The sequence below is a fragment of the Molothrus ater genome, chromosome 13 (assembly GCF_012460135.2).
Source record: "Molothrus ater isolate BHLD 08-10-18 breed brown headed cowbird chromosome 13, BPBGC_Mater_1.1, whole genome shotgun sequence".
In the NCBI taxonomy this organism is placed as follows: domain Eukaryota; kingdom Metazoa; phylum Chordata; class Aves; order Passeriformes; family Icteridae; genus Molothrus; species Molothrus ater.
The window spans coordinates 12,966,966-12,984,294 of record NC_050490.2 but is presented as its reverse complement, the minus strand read 5'-3'; the positions used below and the strand labels follow the sequence as shown (position 1 = coordinate 12,984,294).

Genomic DNA, 17,329 nt, shown 5'->3' with positions numbered 1-17,329 from the left:
AGGCAGCTAAATCAGGGCCAGCCATGAGCACTGGAAGGTTAATTGATAGGAGTCTTTAGTAGGGACACATCTTAAACCTATCCATACATTTGATTCTAATGGGATTTCTGTGCCTTGCTGTCTAATGCCTTTTATACAAGAAATAATGCAGCTGTCTTGCGTTCACTACTTTTATTTTCTTAAAGCAAAGGCACCAGAAGAAGTAACAAAAGATGGGATTTTGCTGCCAGTCAAACACAGTTTCCAGCTCAAGCATCTCCTCCTCACTTAGTGCCCATCTGAAAAGCCACGGGCTCAAGAGCTTTCTGGTGTGCTCAAGGTCTGCACAGGAAAGCATCAGAGAAATGGAGGAAAGGTTCAAAGGAAAATCGCTTTCATGCTCAAGATGCAGATGGTTAGAGGAACTAACACAAACAGGGATGCTGCAAAGTTCTCAGCCAGACCGTTCTGCAAAGAGGCAGGGAGCAGCAGATCGAAAATCTGAGTGCCTCAGCACAATCCAAAAGCAGTGGACAGGCTGTCCTGCCAAGCAAGGTGTGTTCAGCTTTGTGCTGGTTTGGCTGGGGCAGCTACAGAGGATGGACCCCTGCTTTCCTGGAGATGGCTAACACCTGCCAGACCATGTGAAGTGGGAATTAATTCCTTGTTTTGCTTTGCTTGCATGTGGCTTTTGCTTTACCCATTAATCAGTGTTTATCTCAACCCACAAGTCTTCTCACTTTTCTCACCAGTGAGGGAGTGAGCAAGTGGCTCTGTGGGGCTGAGCTGCCAGCTGGGGTTAAACCACAACAAGCTTTCATCCCTTCATCATGCAGAAAATGTCCAAAAGATTAGATAAATGCTGAAAATGGAATAAAGGAGGAGTCTCTGAGTACAAGCTGGGCTAGTAATAATATGCAAAGGGAAAAATGTAACCAAGAATTCCTCTCCCAGCATTAGTTCATGTAGACAAGAATTTGAGAAATCTGCAGGAACGACAGAAATGCCTCAGGTGGGAACATTCTTAAGGACATTTGTACTCCAAGTGCCAGAAGAGGCAGCAAGCTCCCATGGGATATGTCTGCACAGTCCAAGGCCCTGCCATCTCTTCTTAGCGAAGGAATTCCCATCTATATCATTCAGATTTTTGGAAGACAAAGACAATAAATCAGACTTTTAAAGCAAATTCTGTTTATTCTGTTTTTGTCTTGTGTTGCTAACAAATCTTTGCCCTAACCTAGGAAAAATATCAGATAGAAAATATCTCCCCTTTTCTCCCACCCTCCCCACCACACACACTTTTTGTTTCTTAAATAAAAGCATCAAAATTTCAAGCATGAGAGACTTTTCTTTCCATACATTTCTGTAACAAAATTAACTCTGTTGTTGATATAAAATGCAGCAGCCAAGACCACAGGATCTGCTATGCTACTCCAAGGCAATTAGTACCCAGTATGATCAGTTTGTCTGCAAACATAATAAGAAAATACTTAGCACTTATCCAGCACTTTTTATCCATGAATCTCAAAGTGTTTTATAAAAGCTGAAAATATGTTTTTGGCCTCATTTACGGAGAAGAAAACACCAGCTGGAGAAGGAAGAGATTTGCCCCCAGCCTCAGAATTTAATAGCAGAGCTAAGAACAGATCTCTTTCTCAGCCCCAAGTCCAACAATCCATGCCACACTCTCTGCTTCACATAGGGAAGCCTGAATTTGGCAAAAGCCCCTACTACAGAAATGCTGAAGTTTATATTTTTGCCACTGAAAAAAGAGTCTCAATGGAGATCTGACAGCTCATTTAGTAAGCACTGACTTCCTGAGGCTGTGACACCGAGGAGTAAACAGAGTCTCAGATGGAGCAGCTGGAAGCTTGGGGGGGGAAAAAAAGTCTCATACTGAAGTGCGAACAGCTGTGAGAGTGGTGCAGAGGGAGGTAAATCCATGATCTACAGTGTGCAAACGATTCTCCACTTGGAGCTTTAATTGAATGTTTGAGGAACAGATCACAGGATAAAACCCTAAAACCTTGACAAATAGTGTTATTAGACGAGAGGAACTGCAGCTAAAGCACTGACACCTCCTCTGTTAGCAGTCTCCTGACCCGCCGGCACTCCTGACAGACCTGAGACACCAACAGTGCAAACACCAGGAAAAGAGCAGTGAAATGCAATGTCTTGCCTAGAAATAATCTTTAGCAAGGCCAGGAGAGAAGTACAGTGAGGCAGAGAGCGAAGGCTGATTCAAGGACCTCAGGACACCCTTAACTTTGAGGTCCACCACTCATACCATGAGCAGGCATCCCCACCCACACAGCTCTTCTCCAGTGCATCACCAGCAAAAATTAATGCATGACTCCAACAATCCTCTTCACAGGCATGTGGCCACAACACGTCACCCACAGCTCATTTTGGTCCAATTTAGACACCCACAGGGTCCTTTAACGGAGAGGGTCTCCTGTGTATTAGCACCAATTTTCTATTGCCCCCACTGTACCTCCTAAAGGAATGGGACAAGAACAGGCTGCAGCTTCTGATACGGAGCACATCGTGATGCTGGGATGGTTGTGCTGCCTGGCAGCAGTCATAAACCAGCCCTTGTGTAACAACCCCCAAATGCTGGCCTACAACCAAGAACTCCATTTTTAAGAGAGAAGGGTAGGCCAGCATCCTCACCAGCCCACAGTGGCAGGTAATTACACACAGGAGCTTAATTTATCAGCAGCACAAACACTGCCATGGTCCAGCCAACACTGCCATACTGGCCAGCTGTGCTCTGAAGCCTGGAAACAGCATCTGGGTTCTCACAGAGAACAGTGTATCAAACAGACAGAGGTAAGCAACCTAAGTCAACAAGTTCATCTCCAGACTGCCCACCCACAGCAGTGAACACGAATTCAGGTCTCCACCCTTCTTCCTGGGCAAATCCTACTCATTTTCTACGCTGGTACTCCAACACACAGGAGGGTGCCAGCAGCTGGGTGTCCCTCTTCTCAGCAGCAGAACCTGCAGATGGCCATGAGGATTAACCCCCATGCTACAGGAGAGTCCTTCTGACATGACCAAGGAGCTGCTGTTGCTCCCCACACCCTTCCCAGACACCCATCTTCCTCCTGCATGCACCTCCTCGTGCATTACAGACACAACTAGCTGCCCTGGCCTGCTGCTGTAACACCACCACTCACTTAGGAGCTTTTACTAAGGCACAAAGATTAAGTGACTTGCATAAGGGTCAGGAATACACCTCATGTCTCTCAACTGTAGTGATTTCTCACACCTTTTTTTTCCTGACCTTTTGCATATTAAAATGACATGAGTAGATTGTGTGGATGAGAGCAGGATCTCATTTCCCTAGCAATTCTGAAGATACAAACAGGGGTAGCTGGATCCAAGCCCTCCCCATGGTTCCCATCCCTTCCCTCTGTGCCAGGTCATTTGTCCAACACGGTAGGAGAGCACCAGTGCAGAAGGGAGTGCTCCACAAGCATGATGCAAAGCTCCACCTCTGCCATCCTAAGACCCACAGCAGGATAGAAAACAGAGGAAAGGAACCTCAGCTACACTTTGTTCATCAACAGGAGCAGGGAAGGACAGCAGGGGGATCTCTGCAGCACAAACAGGGTCAGAAGAAGCCCCCCCACTCCCATAACTGGGGTGCATCAGCTGATCCACGGCTGAGAGCCCCGCGAGATGCCGCTGGTAGGAGCTGCCAGGTGAGGCTTCTTTCCATGAGTGACGGTTTGGCTTCCCAGAAGGTGTGAGTGCCTGGCTTTGGTGCACCAGTGGCAGAGGCCCAGCACCAAGGAGAGCACCCCGAGTCCCTCTAGGTGCAGCTGTGCCTCATGTGGAAGTTCACCACGTACTCGGCGTTGGTGCGCTGCACCGAGATGGCGAAGGGCTCGAAGGGGTGGAAGGTGAAGGCCACCAGGCGCCGCACCGTGTGATTGATGGGGCGCCCCAGGAGCCCCGCCTGGATCTCAAACTTCAGCAGGCCAGAGTCACGGGCGTAAAATCTGAAAGGAAGAGAAAGTCAATTATGGCTGTTCCCCGCTATTGACTTTGCCATCTGGGCTCTTTGCATGCAGAGACAAGTGCCTCGTTCGAGCGCTGGTGCTCCCTGAGGAGCAGAAGGTCCTTAGCTGGGTGCCTGGCTCTTGGCTTCGCAGGGAAGTCCCTCTCAGGGCAGTTGTTTTCCACTGTCTAGAAAAACATCACTTTTATTTTATTATTAGCGATGAGAGAACTCTGCCTGTCACTTTGATGGACAAAGCTGACTTCACAAGAGGGAGTCAGTTTGGGTCAGGCCCCACCTGTGCTGGTTCTCCATCCTCTCTTAAGGCAAGCTGCTCCCTTGATCCCCAAGGCAGATATACTGTACAGAACTGAGCTCCCTTCCCTTAACAATGGCCTTCACTGAGAGTGTCAGGCCACCCCTTCCTCTTCATGGTACTGCCAGTGAAGGCTTTACACTGCTGTCCTTGTGCCTGCTCAGTCAAGGAAGTCACTGCAATCCTGCTCAAGGGTGCCATGTTGTAGCGTACAGCTCAAGCAAGGCTTTGCAATTCCTTTTAGATTGCCCCCATAAAGCATTAATGAGATAGGCTGTGCAGGAGGTACCTGATGAATTGGATTCAATAACCACAGCAAGGACAGAGGTCAAGGAAAACCTTATGACCTTCTGCTGTCACCCACACACCTGCCTCTTGGGTGATATGCATCTCCAAACAGGTGAGCTCTGGAACACAGCTCCAGCACAGAGGGAACACGTTCAGGGGGATGAGACAAACAGCTCTGAAGAGACAGGTGAGTCCAGGGAAGCTCTTTGCTTCTTGAACCTCCCCTGCACATTCTGTGTAACTGACATAAGCCCAGGTAACACCAGTGTCCTCTGCTGCTGTCAGAACACAAGACTCTCTGGGAGGATCCCACCCTCCCTAGACTTTGGAGAAGGCTTCTGGGATGTAGTGGTGGAGGTTTCTGGACATGGTATCTTCACCAAGTAGCTGGGCTCTAACTCAAGTCCTCCCCCTGAAGTTGCCTCTGTTTGTTAGACCATTTTCATTAGACCTCTTCCAGCTTCAGGCACAGAATTGCCATTATGCCTCCCAGCTGTTTTCTTCTCCACCAACACTTAGTGCATGCGGGTATTTTGCATTTTCCTCCAATTTTAACTCCAAGAATGCTTTTAATGTCTGAGCACATCTCCCCCCCGCCAGCAATACAATGCACTCAGCTCTCAGCCTGGAAGAACGGATGATGACATATACCAGCAATGCTGTTTCAGGAGCAGACATACTCCACATTTTAACAACACAGCCTATTGAGAACCTCATGTTCTTCCTGGAGGGCCACTCTCCTCTCCCTTCCTCTGAATCAAAGTGCCAGCCAGCCCTGCCTGAAAATTGCACACAAGAACCCAGCAAGAGAGTCACAATCTTGGTATTTGGTTTTTCAAAAAGCCCTTTCCCTCCTACACAAGGCTGGGTATGCAGAGGGTCATTCTTTAAATAAAGCACAGTCCCCCATCTGTTCCTCTCTCCCCCACTTCACAACAATTTACTACTGAAGATGAAGCTCCCTGTAATCTTAAAAGATGTGCTCAGTTTGGTATTTTTAAATGTATTTTTAAAAGTGCTCTGCAATCAGAGGCCATTTCCATGGGCTCTCATTCTGGGGATAAATTAGGCACTGCAATATAAAATTGTATGTCAACAGAAACAGCAAGACCAGCCTTTTCAAACCGTAGGAAAATGGAAGATTTATCTGCAGACCAATTCTTTGGTTAAATGGCTCCTTATTAGCCATCTAGATGGATTTTAGAGACCCCCTGCTATAGGCAGAGCTGTGTTAGACCCTCTTCCCTCAAGTGCCATCATTTCACCCATTGAATATCTCTTCAGGCCTCCTGAAAAGAGACTGGAAGGCAGTGGTGATGGGGAACCTAAAGTCCTTCCCGCCTGACAGCAAACAACCACTGGTCTCTTAAGTAGGCAGAATTGAACCTTCTGGGATGCAGACAAGCACTAAGGGTTAAGAGAACGCAGTGCACAGAAATATTGAATTGATGTGGAAAAGGTCTGGAAGCCTTCCTAGCTCACACATCGTGCGAGGAAACTGCACACAGATTATAACAACCTTAGCTACTGAAGGGTTTTCCATTCCAGACAATTACAGGACTTACATTACAAATCCTGTGGTCCCTCATTTCCAAGCCCTCTAACCCCAACAGGCAGCTGGCATTATTTTATTAATCCCTTTGTTTTGCATGTGAGAACCACAGCAGCACTATTTCAGCTACTGAATGGTTAAGGTTAGCGCCTCATCTTCTGCTTACTTTCCAAAAAACTAGGAGCCCCACTGCTCCGAGGCTCTATTCAAGTCCTAATTGACTCTGCACAGCTTTGAGCTTTAAAAGCTCTGGCTCTGAAACGCTGGTTTGCTCAGGGGAGGGAGGGAAGGTGGCACTTGGCTTTGTTTACTACAAAGACTCCACCGCAGCACATGACTGCGGTTCTGCTGCCTTTTGTCCGCGGGAGCCCGGCGCAGGTTGGCGCTGGCAGACAACTGCCACCCTGCAAGTTTCCCCAACATCAAGCATGACAAGGGGGAAAAGGGCAGGCTTTCTTTGCAGATAACATGGAAGCTGGAGATCAAACTAAATCATACAGGCAGAAGAATCAATTAAATATACATAATTTGGGAATTGAGAGCGCAGGAATAATCAGAAGTTCCCCGCCACCTGAGTCAGGGCCAGGGGAGATATGAAACCACTTTTTGAGCATGCATTGATGAAAATAAAGTTGGGAAGCAGTCCAGAATGATCTCCCTAGGCTGCCTGAGCCCCCAACATGTGTGCAGTCACTAAACAAAGCACTCAGGCACTGAAGGCTCTCTTTGTTTTCAGAGCATAGGTTTGCTTCTGCAGTACTAGGAGCAGAAATACTATTCTGCCTGGGTAACTCAGGCTCTTTGAGCCTGTCAAGCTGGAGACGTCGGATTTTTAACCACTACCTCTTGCAGCCATGGCTGCAGCCAACAGAAAGAAATAAATAGTCCTGATATTTCTTTAAGAAGCATTGCAAACCTCCTTATTCTCAAGCTCAGACTTACTCCCTCTGCCAGCATTGGAGACTCAGACAGAAGAGGCACAGAATGGCCCTGGCACCTGGCTAAAATTCCTACTACAGACAGAAATTTCCTACAGATCACAGAGAGAAGGGAGTATGGCAAGGAGTACAGCTCCCATGGTGAGAACAGTAAACAAGGGAAGTCTGAAAACAGCTCAATCAATACCACAAGCTTTCTGAGTAACACCTAGCCCAGATACTATTTTATTCACAGGACAAACCAGACAATCCTTGCCAACTAAACCCACATGCTCAGAGAGGATCCTCCAGCATAGGAAAGCAGACATCAGAGCTGTATCACTCTGCAACCCAAACACTACGGCAGCACTGCAAGAAGAGGAGGAGGAACAAGACCATTCATATGGAAAAGGCTGAGACTTCACCACCCAAACCCTCCCCAGAGCAGAGCAGCTCAGCGAGGAAACATGAAGAGCCCTCCCACACATCCACATTACTGTAAAGGAGAGAGGCCAAGTTTTGTGAAATACATCCCCTGGTGAAAGGATTTCCTAAGAGAAAGGCTTCCATCTACTCCCTATTCTGCACACTTGATGCCCCATGGCAGAGGTGATTTTTACAGTGACTCCTTACATACAGCTCCCCATACCTTATGGGGTGATCACCACAGGTCTTGGGCCGCTCCATGACTGACACCCACTTGTCATCATAGCTGAAGAGGGACAGGTCGAGGTAGGGGCTGCCGCTGTAGGACTGGGCACTGATGGGGAGCTGCCCCAGCAGCCGCCGCACGGCCTCCGTGTGCCCTCCATACTTGGCGTTCACAATCGTGTCTTTGAACCTGCAGCAAAGCAAGAGACACCTTCTGTTCACAAAGGCCACAGCTGAACAGCACATCTTAAACAAACTAAGCAGGAAAACTGACAGGGAGAGAAAACAGCTGCAGTGTAAGAACTAAAGCGGCTCGTTTCCAAAGATGTATCACAGTGATTCAAACATCAACCAGTTCTGCTAACCTTTTCATCCTCCCTTATCATTACTGTCTCACTCAGAATGTCCAGAGTGACAGAAGGAGAAGAATGTGCCTACCCACAACGTCTGGACCCAGCTGCTCTGCAGTACAGGAAATGAACAGGATCAGAAACAGGGAGAGACAGATTAGCAGCTGATCAGTCAATCCAAGTTTTACCACAAAGCCTGAAAACAGCATGAGCAAAAGCCAGGGGGCTTTCACAGTAACAGTTGAGCCCTTAACATTGACTTGACAATCCTCCTCTCTCCACCCATTGTTCTAAATGCATAAAGGGAGATACCTTAGATGAAGAAGAACCTTGATGAGGAGCATAAAGTTCTACAGAAACTACAGTGAGCTGAAAGTTCTTCCTGGAGAGATTAACACAGGCTGGATTTCTCTTTCCAAGAAAACTTTGAAACTTTACATGTGCAAAAACAGTCACATCAGCTGCAAGGACAATAAGGAGGGTAAACACTCAGCCAGAAGCCAGCTCACTCTGGACTATGCTCTATGGTACTTTGCTGTAGAAGTTACAACACTCCTGTTACAGGCCCTTGTAGCAAGGGGGGGAAAATACTCTCCTATCTACTCTAACAAAAGGCAGAAGTTGTTCTTCGTGAGTCTTCAGTGAGTCCTCTCGTTCTCTCTCCCATTAAGCATTATGGATTTCCTGACAGGCTGCTCTAGAAAGTTACAGACATAGTCAATTTCGTCAGACTTATGTGACATCAGCCTAAAGTCAACAGAAGCTTGATGCCCATAAGTGGATGGCAAGTACTTTGGATGATGAGAAACAAGTCACTGGAAGGAAAAACACCTGAGTCACAACAAAATTTTCCTAGAAAAATAACACACTCTGCCTCATTAAAACCACATCTGACTGTTAAAGCATATTCTAGAAACCGAGGTTATTTTGGTATTTTGTTCAGCTTTCACAACAGATCTAAGCAGATGAGTTTCCCTTCTCCTAGTACAGTGATGATAACCACGAGCTGGTGACTGATGTTGAGGAAATGCTACAGGACACAGTTTGGTACATGCTAAATTCAGAGAATGTCACTTGGCAAAATACACACAACTAGATCATGCCAGCATCTTGACAAATCCTATCTTCAGGGACCAAAGTTACTGGGCAGTAACACTTTAATAACCTCCAAAAGAGTTACTGCTCAAGGAGAGACAGAAACATCTTTCAAAATTCCCTTCCTTTCTTCTAAGCAGCAGTTTGCAACTGCTTTGTTCCTTCCTCTAAAAAGGTAAATGCTGTGGAATATAAAATCAGATGCATCAGGCTGCAAGAATGAACCATGTATAGTCCTGACCCTTGCACCAGCTGGCAGAGGGGGCCAAAGGAACTGGTTTTCTCAGGGTTGGTTTTGATACTGGCCTTCAGTGGATGGGGCTGAGCGTGTGTCTATACGGAATAAAGCATGCTCCGAATGGCTCACCGGCGCTGGATCTGCCTCGCAAAGTTGTTGCTGGAAGCTGAGCAGGGGAACTGGACAGCCTCACTGTGCAGGGTGGCATTCCTGAAGAGGTCACAGAAGTTCTCAAACAGCTCCAGCAGCTCATCAGACGTGTTCTCAAACACAGCAATGACCTCTGTGGTCACCATGTTGTACACGACGAAGAACGAGGGCTGGGGAGAGAGGCAGAAGTTACCCAGGAGAGCACAGGTGGGGAAGCTGTCTCTTCCTTCTCCCCACATCACACCACAGACCCTATCCAAATTTCTCCACAGCACAGGTGAATCCTACATCCTCACACTAATCCATTCTCCTATTGGAATGCCTCAATGTACCCAATTATCCACCTCTCAGCTGTGATTATTTAAGAAAACTTAATGGGTTTCCAATTTTTCACCTCGAACTAGATGAAACCGTACTGTTTTCTCGTCTTTTCTCTCCTCCACCAAACACAAAACACTAACTCAAGTGCTGAATTTAATTTTCATTCCTGCTGAAAAAATTACTTCAGATCCAATGCTAGCTGACCTTAAATTATTTTTACCTCTGCATAGATATATTAGTTTTTTCCCCTTCTTAATATCTGCATCACACAGAGATGAGCCTTTTTAGCTACTGTGCACTACATCACTGCCCACAAAAAGCTGTGCCCTCCAGGTACTCTGCCAACACAGAAATTAAAATCTGAAAGACTCTGATGACTTCTTAATGCTGACATCCTCCTGCAAGACGGCCCTTGTACCATGCTGTGGACTGGCAACGGCAATGAATCCTGGCACAAATGAGCAAGAAATTGGGAAAAAAAGGTGACATTGTGTCAGCACAGCTACAGCAAAGGGAGATGACATTCCCATCCCATTGGGAAAGGGCATATTTAATTCTTGGTCATAAAAAGCAGCTTTCATTAGAGACAGGAGTGCTGGCACCCCAAAGTAAGAACCTGTCCCCTTCTTCAAAGGGAACTAATTCCCATGGCATCTGGTAAAATCTTCTGTCAATAGAGACAATTCCTAAATGCTTTACCTCCTGCTCTCAAACAATGCTCAGGGATGATGGCAGGCACTCTGCCCACCCCACCCACCTGCAAATATCAAAAGGTTTGTTTGTTTTACAGCCCCAAAATAAACTATGGTAATACAATCCAGCCCCTACATGTCCAAACAAAACACACAAGATGAGGTTACTCACTAGACTACTGCCTGAGGAAAGGGAAGCCCTTCTGAAATTAAGCGTTGGAGCAGAGAGAAAATAAGAGAAGACAGCAGAAGGAAAAACTATTTAAATCACTGAAGACTGCAGGGACTATCCTCCAACTTTAAATAAAAAAGTTCCTTTGCCAGGTTAACATAGAGACACATCTACAGGATGTCCCTGAGCAGAGAAACCCTCACTGCTTTTGCAGCACCTGTAACACCACCAAAACATCATCACAGCATGGGAGGCAGCAGCTGAGTGCCACAAAAACCACACAGCAATGCTGTCAAGCCTATCAACACAAGCCTACAACAGCAACAACCCCTCCAAGGTACCTATGCAGAGCACACTCTTAAAGATCTCAAAGAATACAGTGCAGATCCAGACAAAAGCCACACGACCCACAACCATGAACAGCAACTCCTCAACCTTCTTGGCAGAGAAGCCAGAGGGGAGAAAGGATCCTGAAATTGGATGAAACCTCATGTTCCTTGTCTGACAGACTGAAGAAAAATGGGAGCTGTAGTTATTTTGTGAGCCAACTTTTATTCAGGAAGCCCTAACGCAACGCCTACCTTCAGACAGGTCTGTGGAGACTGCTCCACATCTGGAATTACCTCTGGAAGAACTGAGAAATGAGGCACTTTTCTTCCCCCAGCACAAAACCCAGCGCCTGAGGCACACTGCAAACAAACCACAAACTGCATCTTAAAGTAACCCTGGGGGAAGAGAGTGGAGAGCTCCCTGCAGCAAACCAGGCACTAAACCCTACTAACCACAGCAGAGTGCAGAGCTGAGCCAGCCACAAACATTTATTTTACATCAGGGCCAGGAGCTCATTCCAGACACCAGCAACGAGCAGAACCCTGCAGGCCACTTGCACAGAGCCTTCATATTTCTGAGACAGACGTTCAGCTTTACACCAATGGGCAACATGGATTAGATAAAGCCTTACCTATTTCCTCCCAAAGCAACTCCCCCAAACAAACACCACAGAAGAGGAAAGTAAAACAAAACAAAACAGAGACATCTCCCAGGAAGAACCCGACAAAAGCAACACACAAAAAGCTACTGTTTGTTTCTTCTAGGACCTAAGTCCTGGCAAAGATGTGGAGAAGAGGAGTGCATGAGAGAAAATAAACCTCTGGGGAACAATCAGACCTACATGCTGCATTGGAGACTTATCACAAGTTCTTGCTAAATACGTTCAACAGAATAAAAACATTCTGATTCAAGGAATAAAAATTAGCTAAAAAAAATCTCTTAGTTTCACAGGGCTCAAAACATGACCAACCACTCTAAAAGCAGTAAAAAGAGATGATCAACATGTAGGGTTGTGAAACATCTGGAGGGACCCAGCACTGACTGAGCTACATTTGCTCTAATTCCACTTCTTTAGTAATAAATTGAAAAGAGAAGCAATTGGCCCATTAGCCTGATCTAAAAGCTGCTACTCCAATTTGGAGAGATCATAAATACTACCTCTTACTGGAGCTTGAAAGACTAAGTACGTAGGCAGAACAGAAATGGTAATTGTACCAGGGAAAATGAAGACTATTATATTTGAAAAACATGCTTGAAGATACATGAGAAAAGGGAGAGACTACCTCCACAATTTAAATGGACTATATAAAATATCAGCTAAAATTAAATTCATTTGGGGATTTGGGGAGGGAAAGGGGATTGAACAGCATCTGTGAGCATGTGGAACAATCCTTGGAGAAAGGAACTTGCTAACATCACATCTTTCTCATTTTGCAGGTGAGAAAGAAGGAAGCAATGAAATTAAGAAAACAGAAGATACAGAAGTTATTCAATATCGGAGGCATCAAAAAAGACTCAGCTACTAGGGATCCTAAACAACCTTTACAGGCTCATTAAGGAACAGCTCACAGCATTGTAATGCTCGAGCACTTGTCTCAAAGCAATGAGCAGCCTGAAGAGGGAGGCAGAAATTAAGACAACAGAAGACAGAGAAGTTATTCAATATCAGAGGCTTCAGAAAAGACTCAGGCACTAGGGATCCTAAATAACCTTTACAGACTCATTAAGGAACAGCTCACAGCATTGTAATGCTTGAGCACTTATCCCAAAGCAATGAGCAGCCTGAAGAGGGAGGCAGTATCTGAGCCACCTGGCCTAGTGGACCCCTAGCAGGGCAGCTGGAATTAGATAATGTTTAAGGCCCCCTTCCAAGCCCAAACCATTGTGTGATTTTGTACCTGGGAAGGATCTGTCACCCGCAGCGTGACCACGTCCTCACTGGTGTATTTGATAAACAGATGGTTCTCATCCAAGAGCTGCATCTTCCACATGCGGAGCTGCCTCAGCTGGTCAAAGTACTGGAAGAACCTTCTTTTGGCTATAGCACTTCCATCCTGCTCGGCCCTTCTCCACAGGTACACCAGCAGCCTGTGCTTCAGGGAGTTGATGAAGGGCTCCTTGTAGGGGTTGGCCATTCCCGTCTGCGTGTCCCGCTGCACCTCGGGGTACACGGCAGACAGGGTCAGCAGATCATCCTCGTAGCAGAAGCGGCCGATGGTCCTCACGTCAATGAACGTCCCCTCGGGCGTCACCTGGAAGACGTGAATGGTCTGCTGCTGCACGGACAGGATGGCCAGGATGTTCTTGTACAGGTACAGCCCCTGGTTGTGCGACAGGATGACCTTGTCGCACTTGAAGGCGCGCGTGTCGCACAGCCGGCCCGTGTGCAGGTCGATGATGTGCAGGGAGTAGTCCTCGAGCGGGGAGCGCGGGTTGGGCGTCACGGACTCGCTGTTGCGGTACACCTCGAAGAAGGGCGGGTGCGGCTCCTCGGGCAGGTAGGCGGCCGAGCCCACGATCACGTAGCGGCAGTCGTCGGTGAACAGGCTGCACTCGCGGTTCAGGTGCTCCCCGTTGGAGGCCACGTTGGTGATGTGCAGCAGCACGAAGAAGCGCTCGAAGAGCCGGCCCCGGATGTTGACGGACCTCTGGTCGTTGCCGTTGGCCAGGATCTCCCCCTCGTAGCCCTGCAGGAGGTCCTCGGCCGCCTGGCAGCCCTGGTACTCATAGATCTCCAGCGAGGTCTGGTCCGAGGAGAAGGCAATGAAGTAGCGGCCGTCGGGGGAGAACTTGCGCAGGAAGCAGGGCGGCTTCTCCACGTTGACCACGGTGAAGTTGGGGAAGACGTTCTGGTGGAAGACGCGCACCTGGTGCCAGTGGGTGCCCGCCTTGCCCGAGCTGATGCGGCGGCGCTCCAGGCGGTGGATGACGTTCTGGTTCTGGATGCGCCGGGGCCTGATGGTGGGGGCCTCATGGTCCATGGTCAGAGCTCTACTTCATCTTCATCTTCATCCTGCGGGGACAGCACATGTGCCCTGGGACTGGGGTGGAATTCAGGGAATGGGGAACCTGCTCACATGGACCCACAGCGCCCAACAGAGGGGCTTAGCTAAAAGGGACAGACGGAGGGGGGAATTACACGGGAGGACACGAGGAGCAGGGGGAGGGACTGGGAGAAAGATCTCAGTGCAAGGCACCGAGGAGGGCAGTCCAGAGATGCCTCCATGGCAGTCGTGCCTGCTGAACAGAGCCACAGCGGGGAACAAGGAGGGAGCCAGGAAAGGGCACGGGCACAGCTGGACATCACGGGAATAAAGGGAGCCTCCATACACCGGGAAGGGAGCCCAAGAAGCCAGGGATAAATTCACACATGACAAGCAGCAGGCAAAGGGCACAGCTTGGAAAGAACGGAGGGAGCCGGGGGCGAGGGGGCACAGGAGGGATTACCCGCGATGTGTCCGAGCCCACCTGCCGAGAGAGAAGCGAGGAGCTCCAGTCCCCCTGGCTGAGGAGAGGCTGAGCTCCAGGGAAGCCCGGGGGCAGCTGAGGGCCCGCCCGCCAGAGGTACTGGGGATCTCCCGCTGGCCCGAGTGGTAAAGGGACACGGGGAACTGGGGGCCGCGGTGGTCTCCGCGCCGGTTTAGAACCGGGGAGAGGTCTCGACCACTCTCACCGCTGGGGCCGCGCCGGGTCCCGTTCATGCCATGGCCGCCGCCATCTTTCCGCCACGGCACAGCGGTGGGAAGACGTCCCTGCACTTCCGCTTCCGGCCCCCGCACCAGCGAGATGGGGCCTGCCGGGCCAGAGTGCTGCGAGCGGCCTGGCGCGCCCCCTGGCGGCGGGGAGGACCCTGCACCGGGCACCCCCGGCGCCCATCCTGCGCCCACTGCACCCCAAAACCCATCCTGCACCCATCCTGAACCCAGCACCCCAAAACCTATCCTGCATCCATCCTGCACCATCCTGAAGCCCCAGCACTCACCCTGCCACCCCTGCACCCCAAAACCCATCCTGCACCCATCCTGAGCCACAGCACCCCAAAACCCATCCTGCACCCCAGCACCCACCCTGAACCCCAGCATCCATCCTGCACCCCAGAGCCCATCGTGCACCCATCCTGAACCCCAGAACCCATCCTGCCTCTCATGCAACCCAAAATCCATCCTGCCCGCCCTGCACCCACACTGCACCCCCTGCACCTCCAGCACTGCCCTCACCCACCCTGCACCCCCCGCACCCTCTGTTGCCCTCCTGTACTCCCCTAGATCCATCCCACACCCTCCTCCACCCTGGCCACCTCATCCCAGCACTCTCTGCAAACCCATCCAACCATCCCCAAGCCCCCTATTTTTACCTTCACCCCCTCCCTGCCCCTGAACCCCCTGAACCCCTTCATGCCTGGAGCATCTCCTCCATCCCCAGGAAGGGTCTGGCACAGCCCCATCACTCCCAGCATGGGGACACCGCAGGGGAAACCACCACACCTCCCTCCAGCATTTTGGGGTACACCCCAACAGCGACAGCAGAGCCTGGGGTCACCCCCGGGCACCTCTCGGGCCTCCCCAAGGGTTTGAAAGCCTTTTGCCAGCCTTGGCTTTTAGCAGCACCCCTCCGCCCCGTGCATTAGCGCCGAGGGCAGCTCTGAGGGGCTCTTCTCCTTCAAAGGCAGGGAAGCAGGAATGTCAGGCAGCCCTTGAGATCCATTTGCCGGCCTCTCGCCGGGGCTGAGCCCACGCAGGGCTCTCGGAGCCACTCCAGCAGCAGGCGTGGGAGCAGGAGCTGGAGAGGGGCAGGGAGCTCGGACCGGGGGGCTGGGGAGCCTGGGGGATCCCATCCCTGCATCCCAGAGCTGTGTTCTCTTGCTGTGGGGGTGCTGGGGAGCCCAGGAAATCCCATCCCTGCATCCCAGGGATGTGTTCTTCTGCTGTGGGGCAGCTGGACCCAGGGGTGCTGGGGAGCCCGGGGGATCCTGTTGGGGAAGATGAAACAGGAAAGCCTTATAAATATAATTGTCTGGCAAGAGATTGTGAGAATATAGAAACTATAAGCAAGATTGAAATGAAAGCAAGCTCTGAGATCCCTTAGTTACTGAACAACAGGAAAACAATGGTGTGGCTGACTGAAGGTGATCCCCTTTTGATGGAACAACACCCTCTGCTTGCAGGCAGCTCCAAGGGTCAGAGCAGACCCTACTAGCTTGGCAGAAGGGGTCCAAAGAGGAGTTTTTAGGGTTTAAAATGCAACACAGTATGGTAATGTAACGATTCTTATAGGCTGTATGGAAATGCTATAGGATTTGTATATTGTACTAGATTGGTTAGTGAGAATCAGAATATTCAACACAGAAGGAGATTTATTGTGTTGTAATGGGAACCTCGCTCTCTTACCCTTTTACTCTCTTACCCTCTCATCCTCTCTCCCCCTCTCTTCTCTGGGGCCTCCTCTGAGCTGTGGCTGGCAGCTCCCAGCAGGGCCCTGCACCCAGGCCCTTTGCAATGAACCCCAAATTCCATGACCTGGCTGCAGAGATCTCTGGTCTCTGCCCATCCCCATCGTCCTATCCCCTGACGCTCCTACAGGATCCCACCCCTGCATCCCAGGGCTGTGTTCTCCTGCTGTGGGGTGGCTGGACCCAGGGGTGCTGGGGAGCCCAGGGGATCCCGTCCCTGCATCCCAGGGCTGTGACAGCAGCACGCAGCCGGTGTCACTTGCATGGAAGGGGGATGCCTGTGCTGTGGCAAGGCTCACACCGCTGAGTCCCCTGTGTTTATGGGATGCTGCAGGGTCTCAGCATCGCTGGGACAGAGCCAGACCCCCCTGCCCCAGGGGATGAGAGCTGAGTGGCTCCGGCTGCCTTCCTGTGGGGTGTCAGCCTGCCTGGCATCCCTGAGCCGTGGGGGTGACCCCAGTGCCACCCCAGCTGCCTGCTCCGTTGCCATCCCACAGCACTTTGGTGCCCAGCAGCCTCAGCCGTCCCTGCCCGCTGTCCCCGTGCCTGCCGGTGGCACAGGGCGCGATGACAAGGCTACAACGAATGGCCCCGGCCTCCCTCTTTGTCTCTCTGCCTCCTGCCTAATTAATTGAGATCCACCTTAATAGGATCAAGCTAAATACCGGAGAACATCCAAGCACACAGCAGCTGGCAGGAAAACGAGCGAGCGGCACCACCGAAGGGCAGCTCCGCAGCTCCTGGCCCGGACAAAAGAGCCGCTAATGCAGCAGCGATTGGTGCTCCCAGAGCTGAGAACTTCATCCCACAGCCTGCTCGC

At 50.1% G+C, this 17,329-nt stretch overlaps 1 protein-coding gene across 2 annotated transcripts; it reads right to left on the bottom strand.

Annotated features, from left to right (window-relative positions):
* Positions 1-3,529: 3,529 nt before the first annotated feature.
* On the bottom strand, positions 3,530-14,785 carry DET1 (DET1 partner of COP1 E3 ubiquitin ligase). Of its 2 annotated transcripts, none has more exons than XM_054516231.1 (5): positions 14,734-14,785; positions 12,959-14,073; positions 9,525-9,715; positions 7,711-7,902; positions 3,530-3,989 (listed from the first exon to the last, which is right to left on the bottom strand). In XM_054516231.1, the coding sequence occupies exons 2-5, from the start codon at positions 14,039-14,041 to the stop codon at positions 3,800-3,802; spliced, it is 1,656 nt and encodes a 551-aa protein (XP_054372206.1). In that variant the 5' UTR covers positions 14,042-14,073; positions 14,734-14,785; the 3' UTR covers positions 3,530-3,799. The 2 variants fall into 2 exon arrangements, with proteins under 2 accessions (XP_054372206.1, XP_036245350.1); XM_036389457.1 differs by having other exon boundaries at positions 14,529-14,778.
* Positions 14,786-17,329: the final 2,544 nt, after the last annotated feature.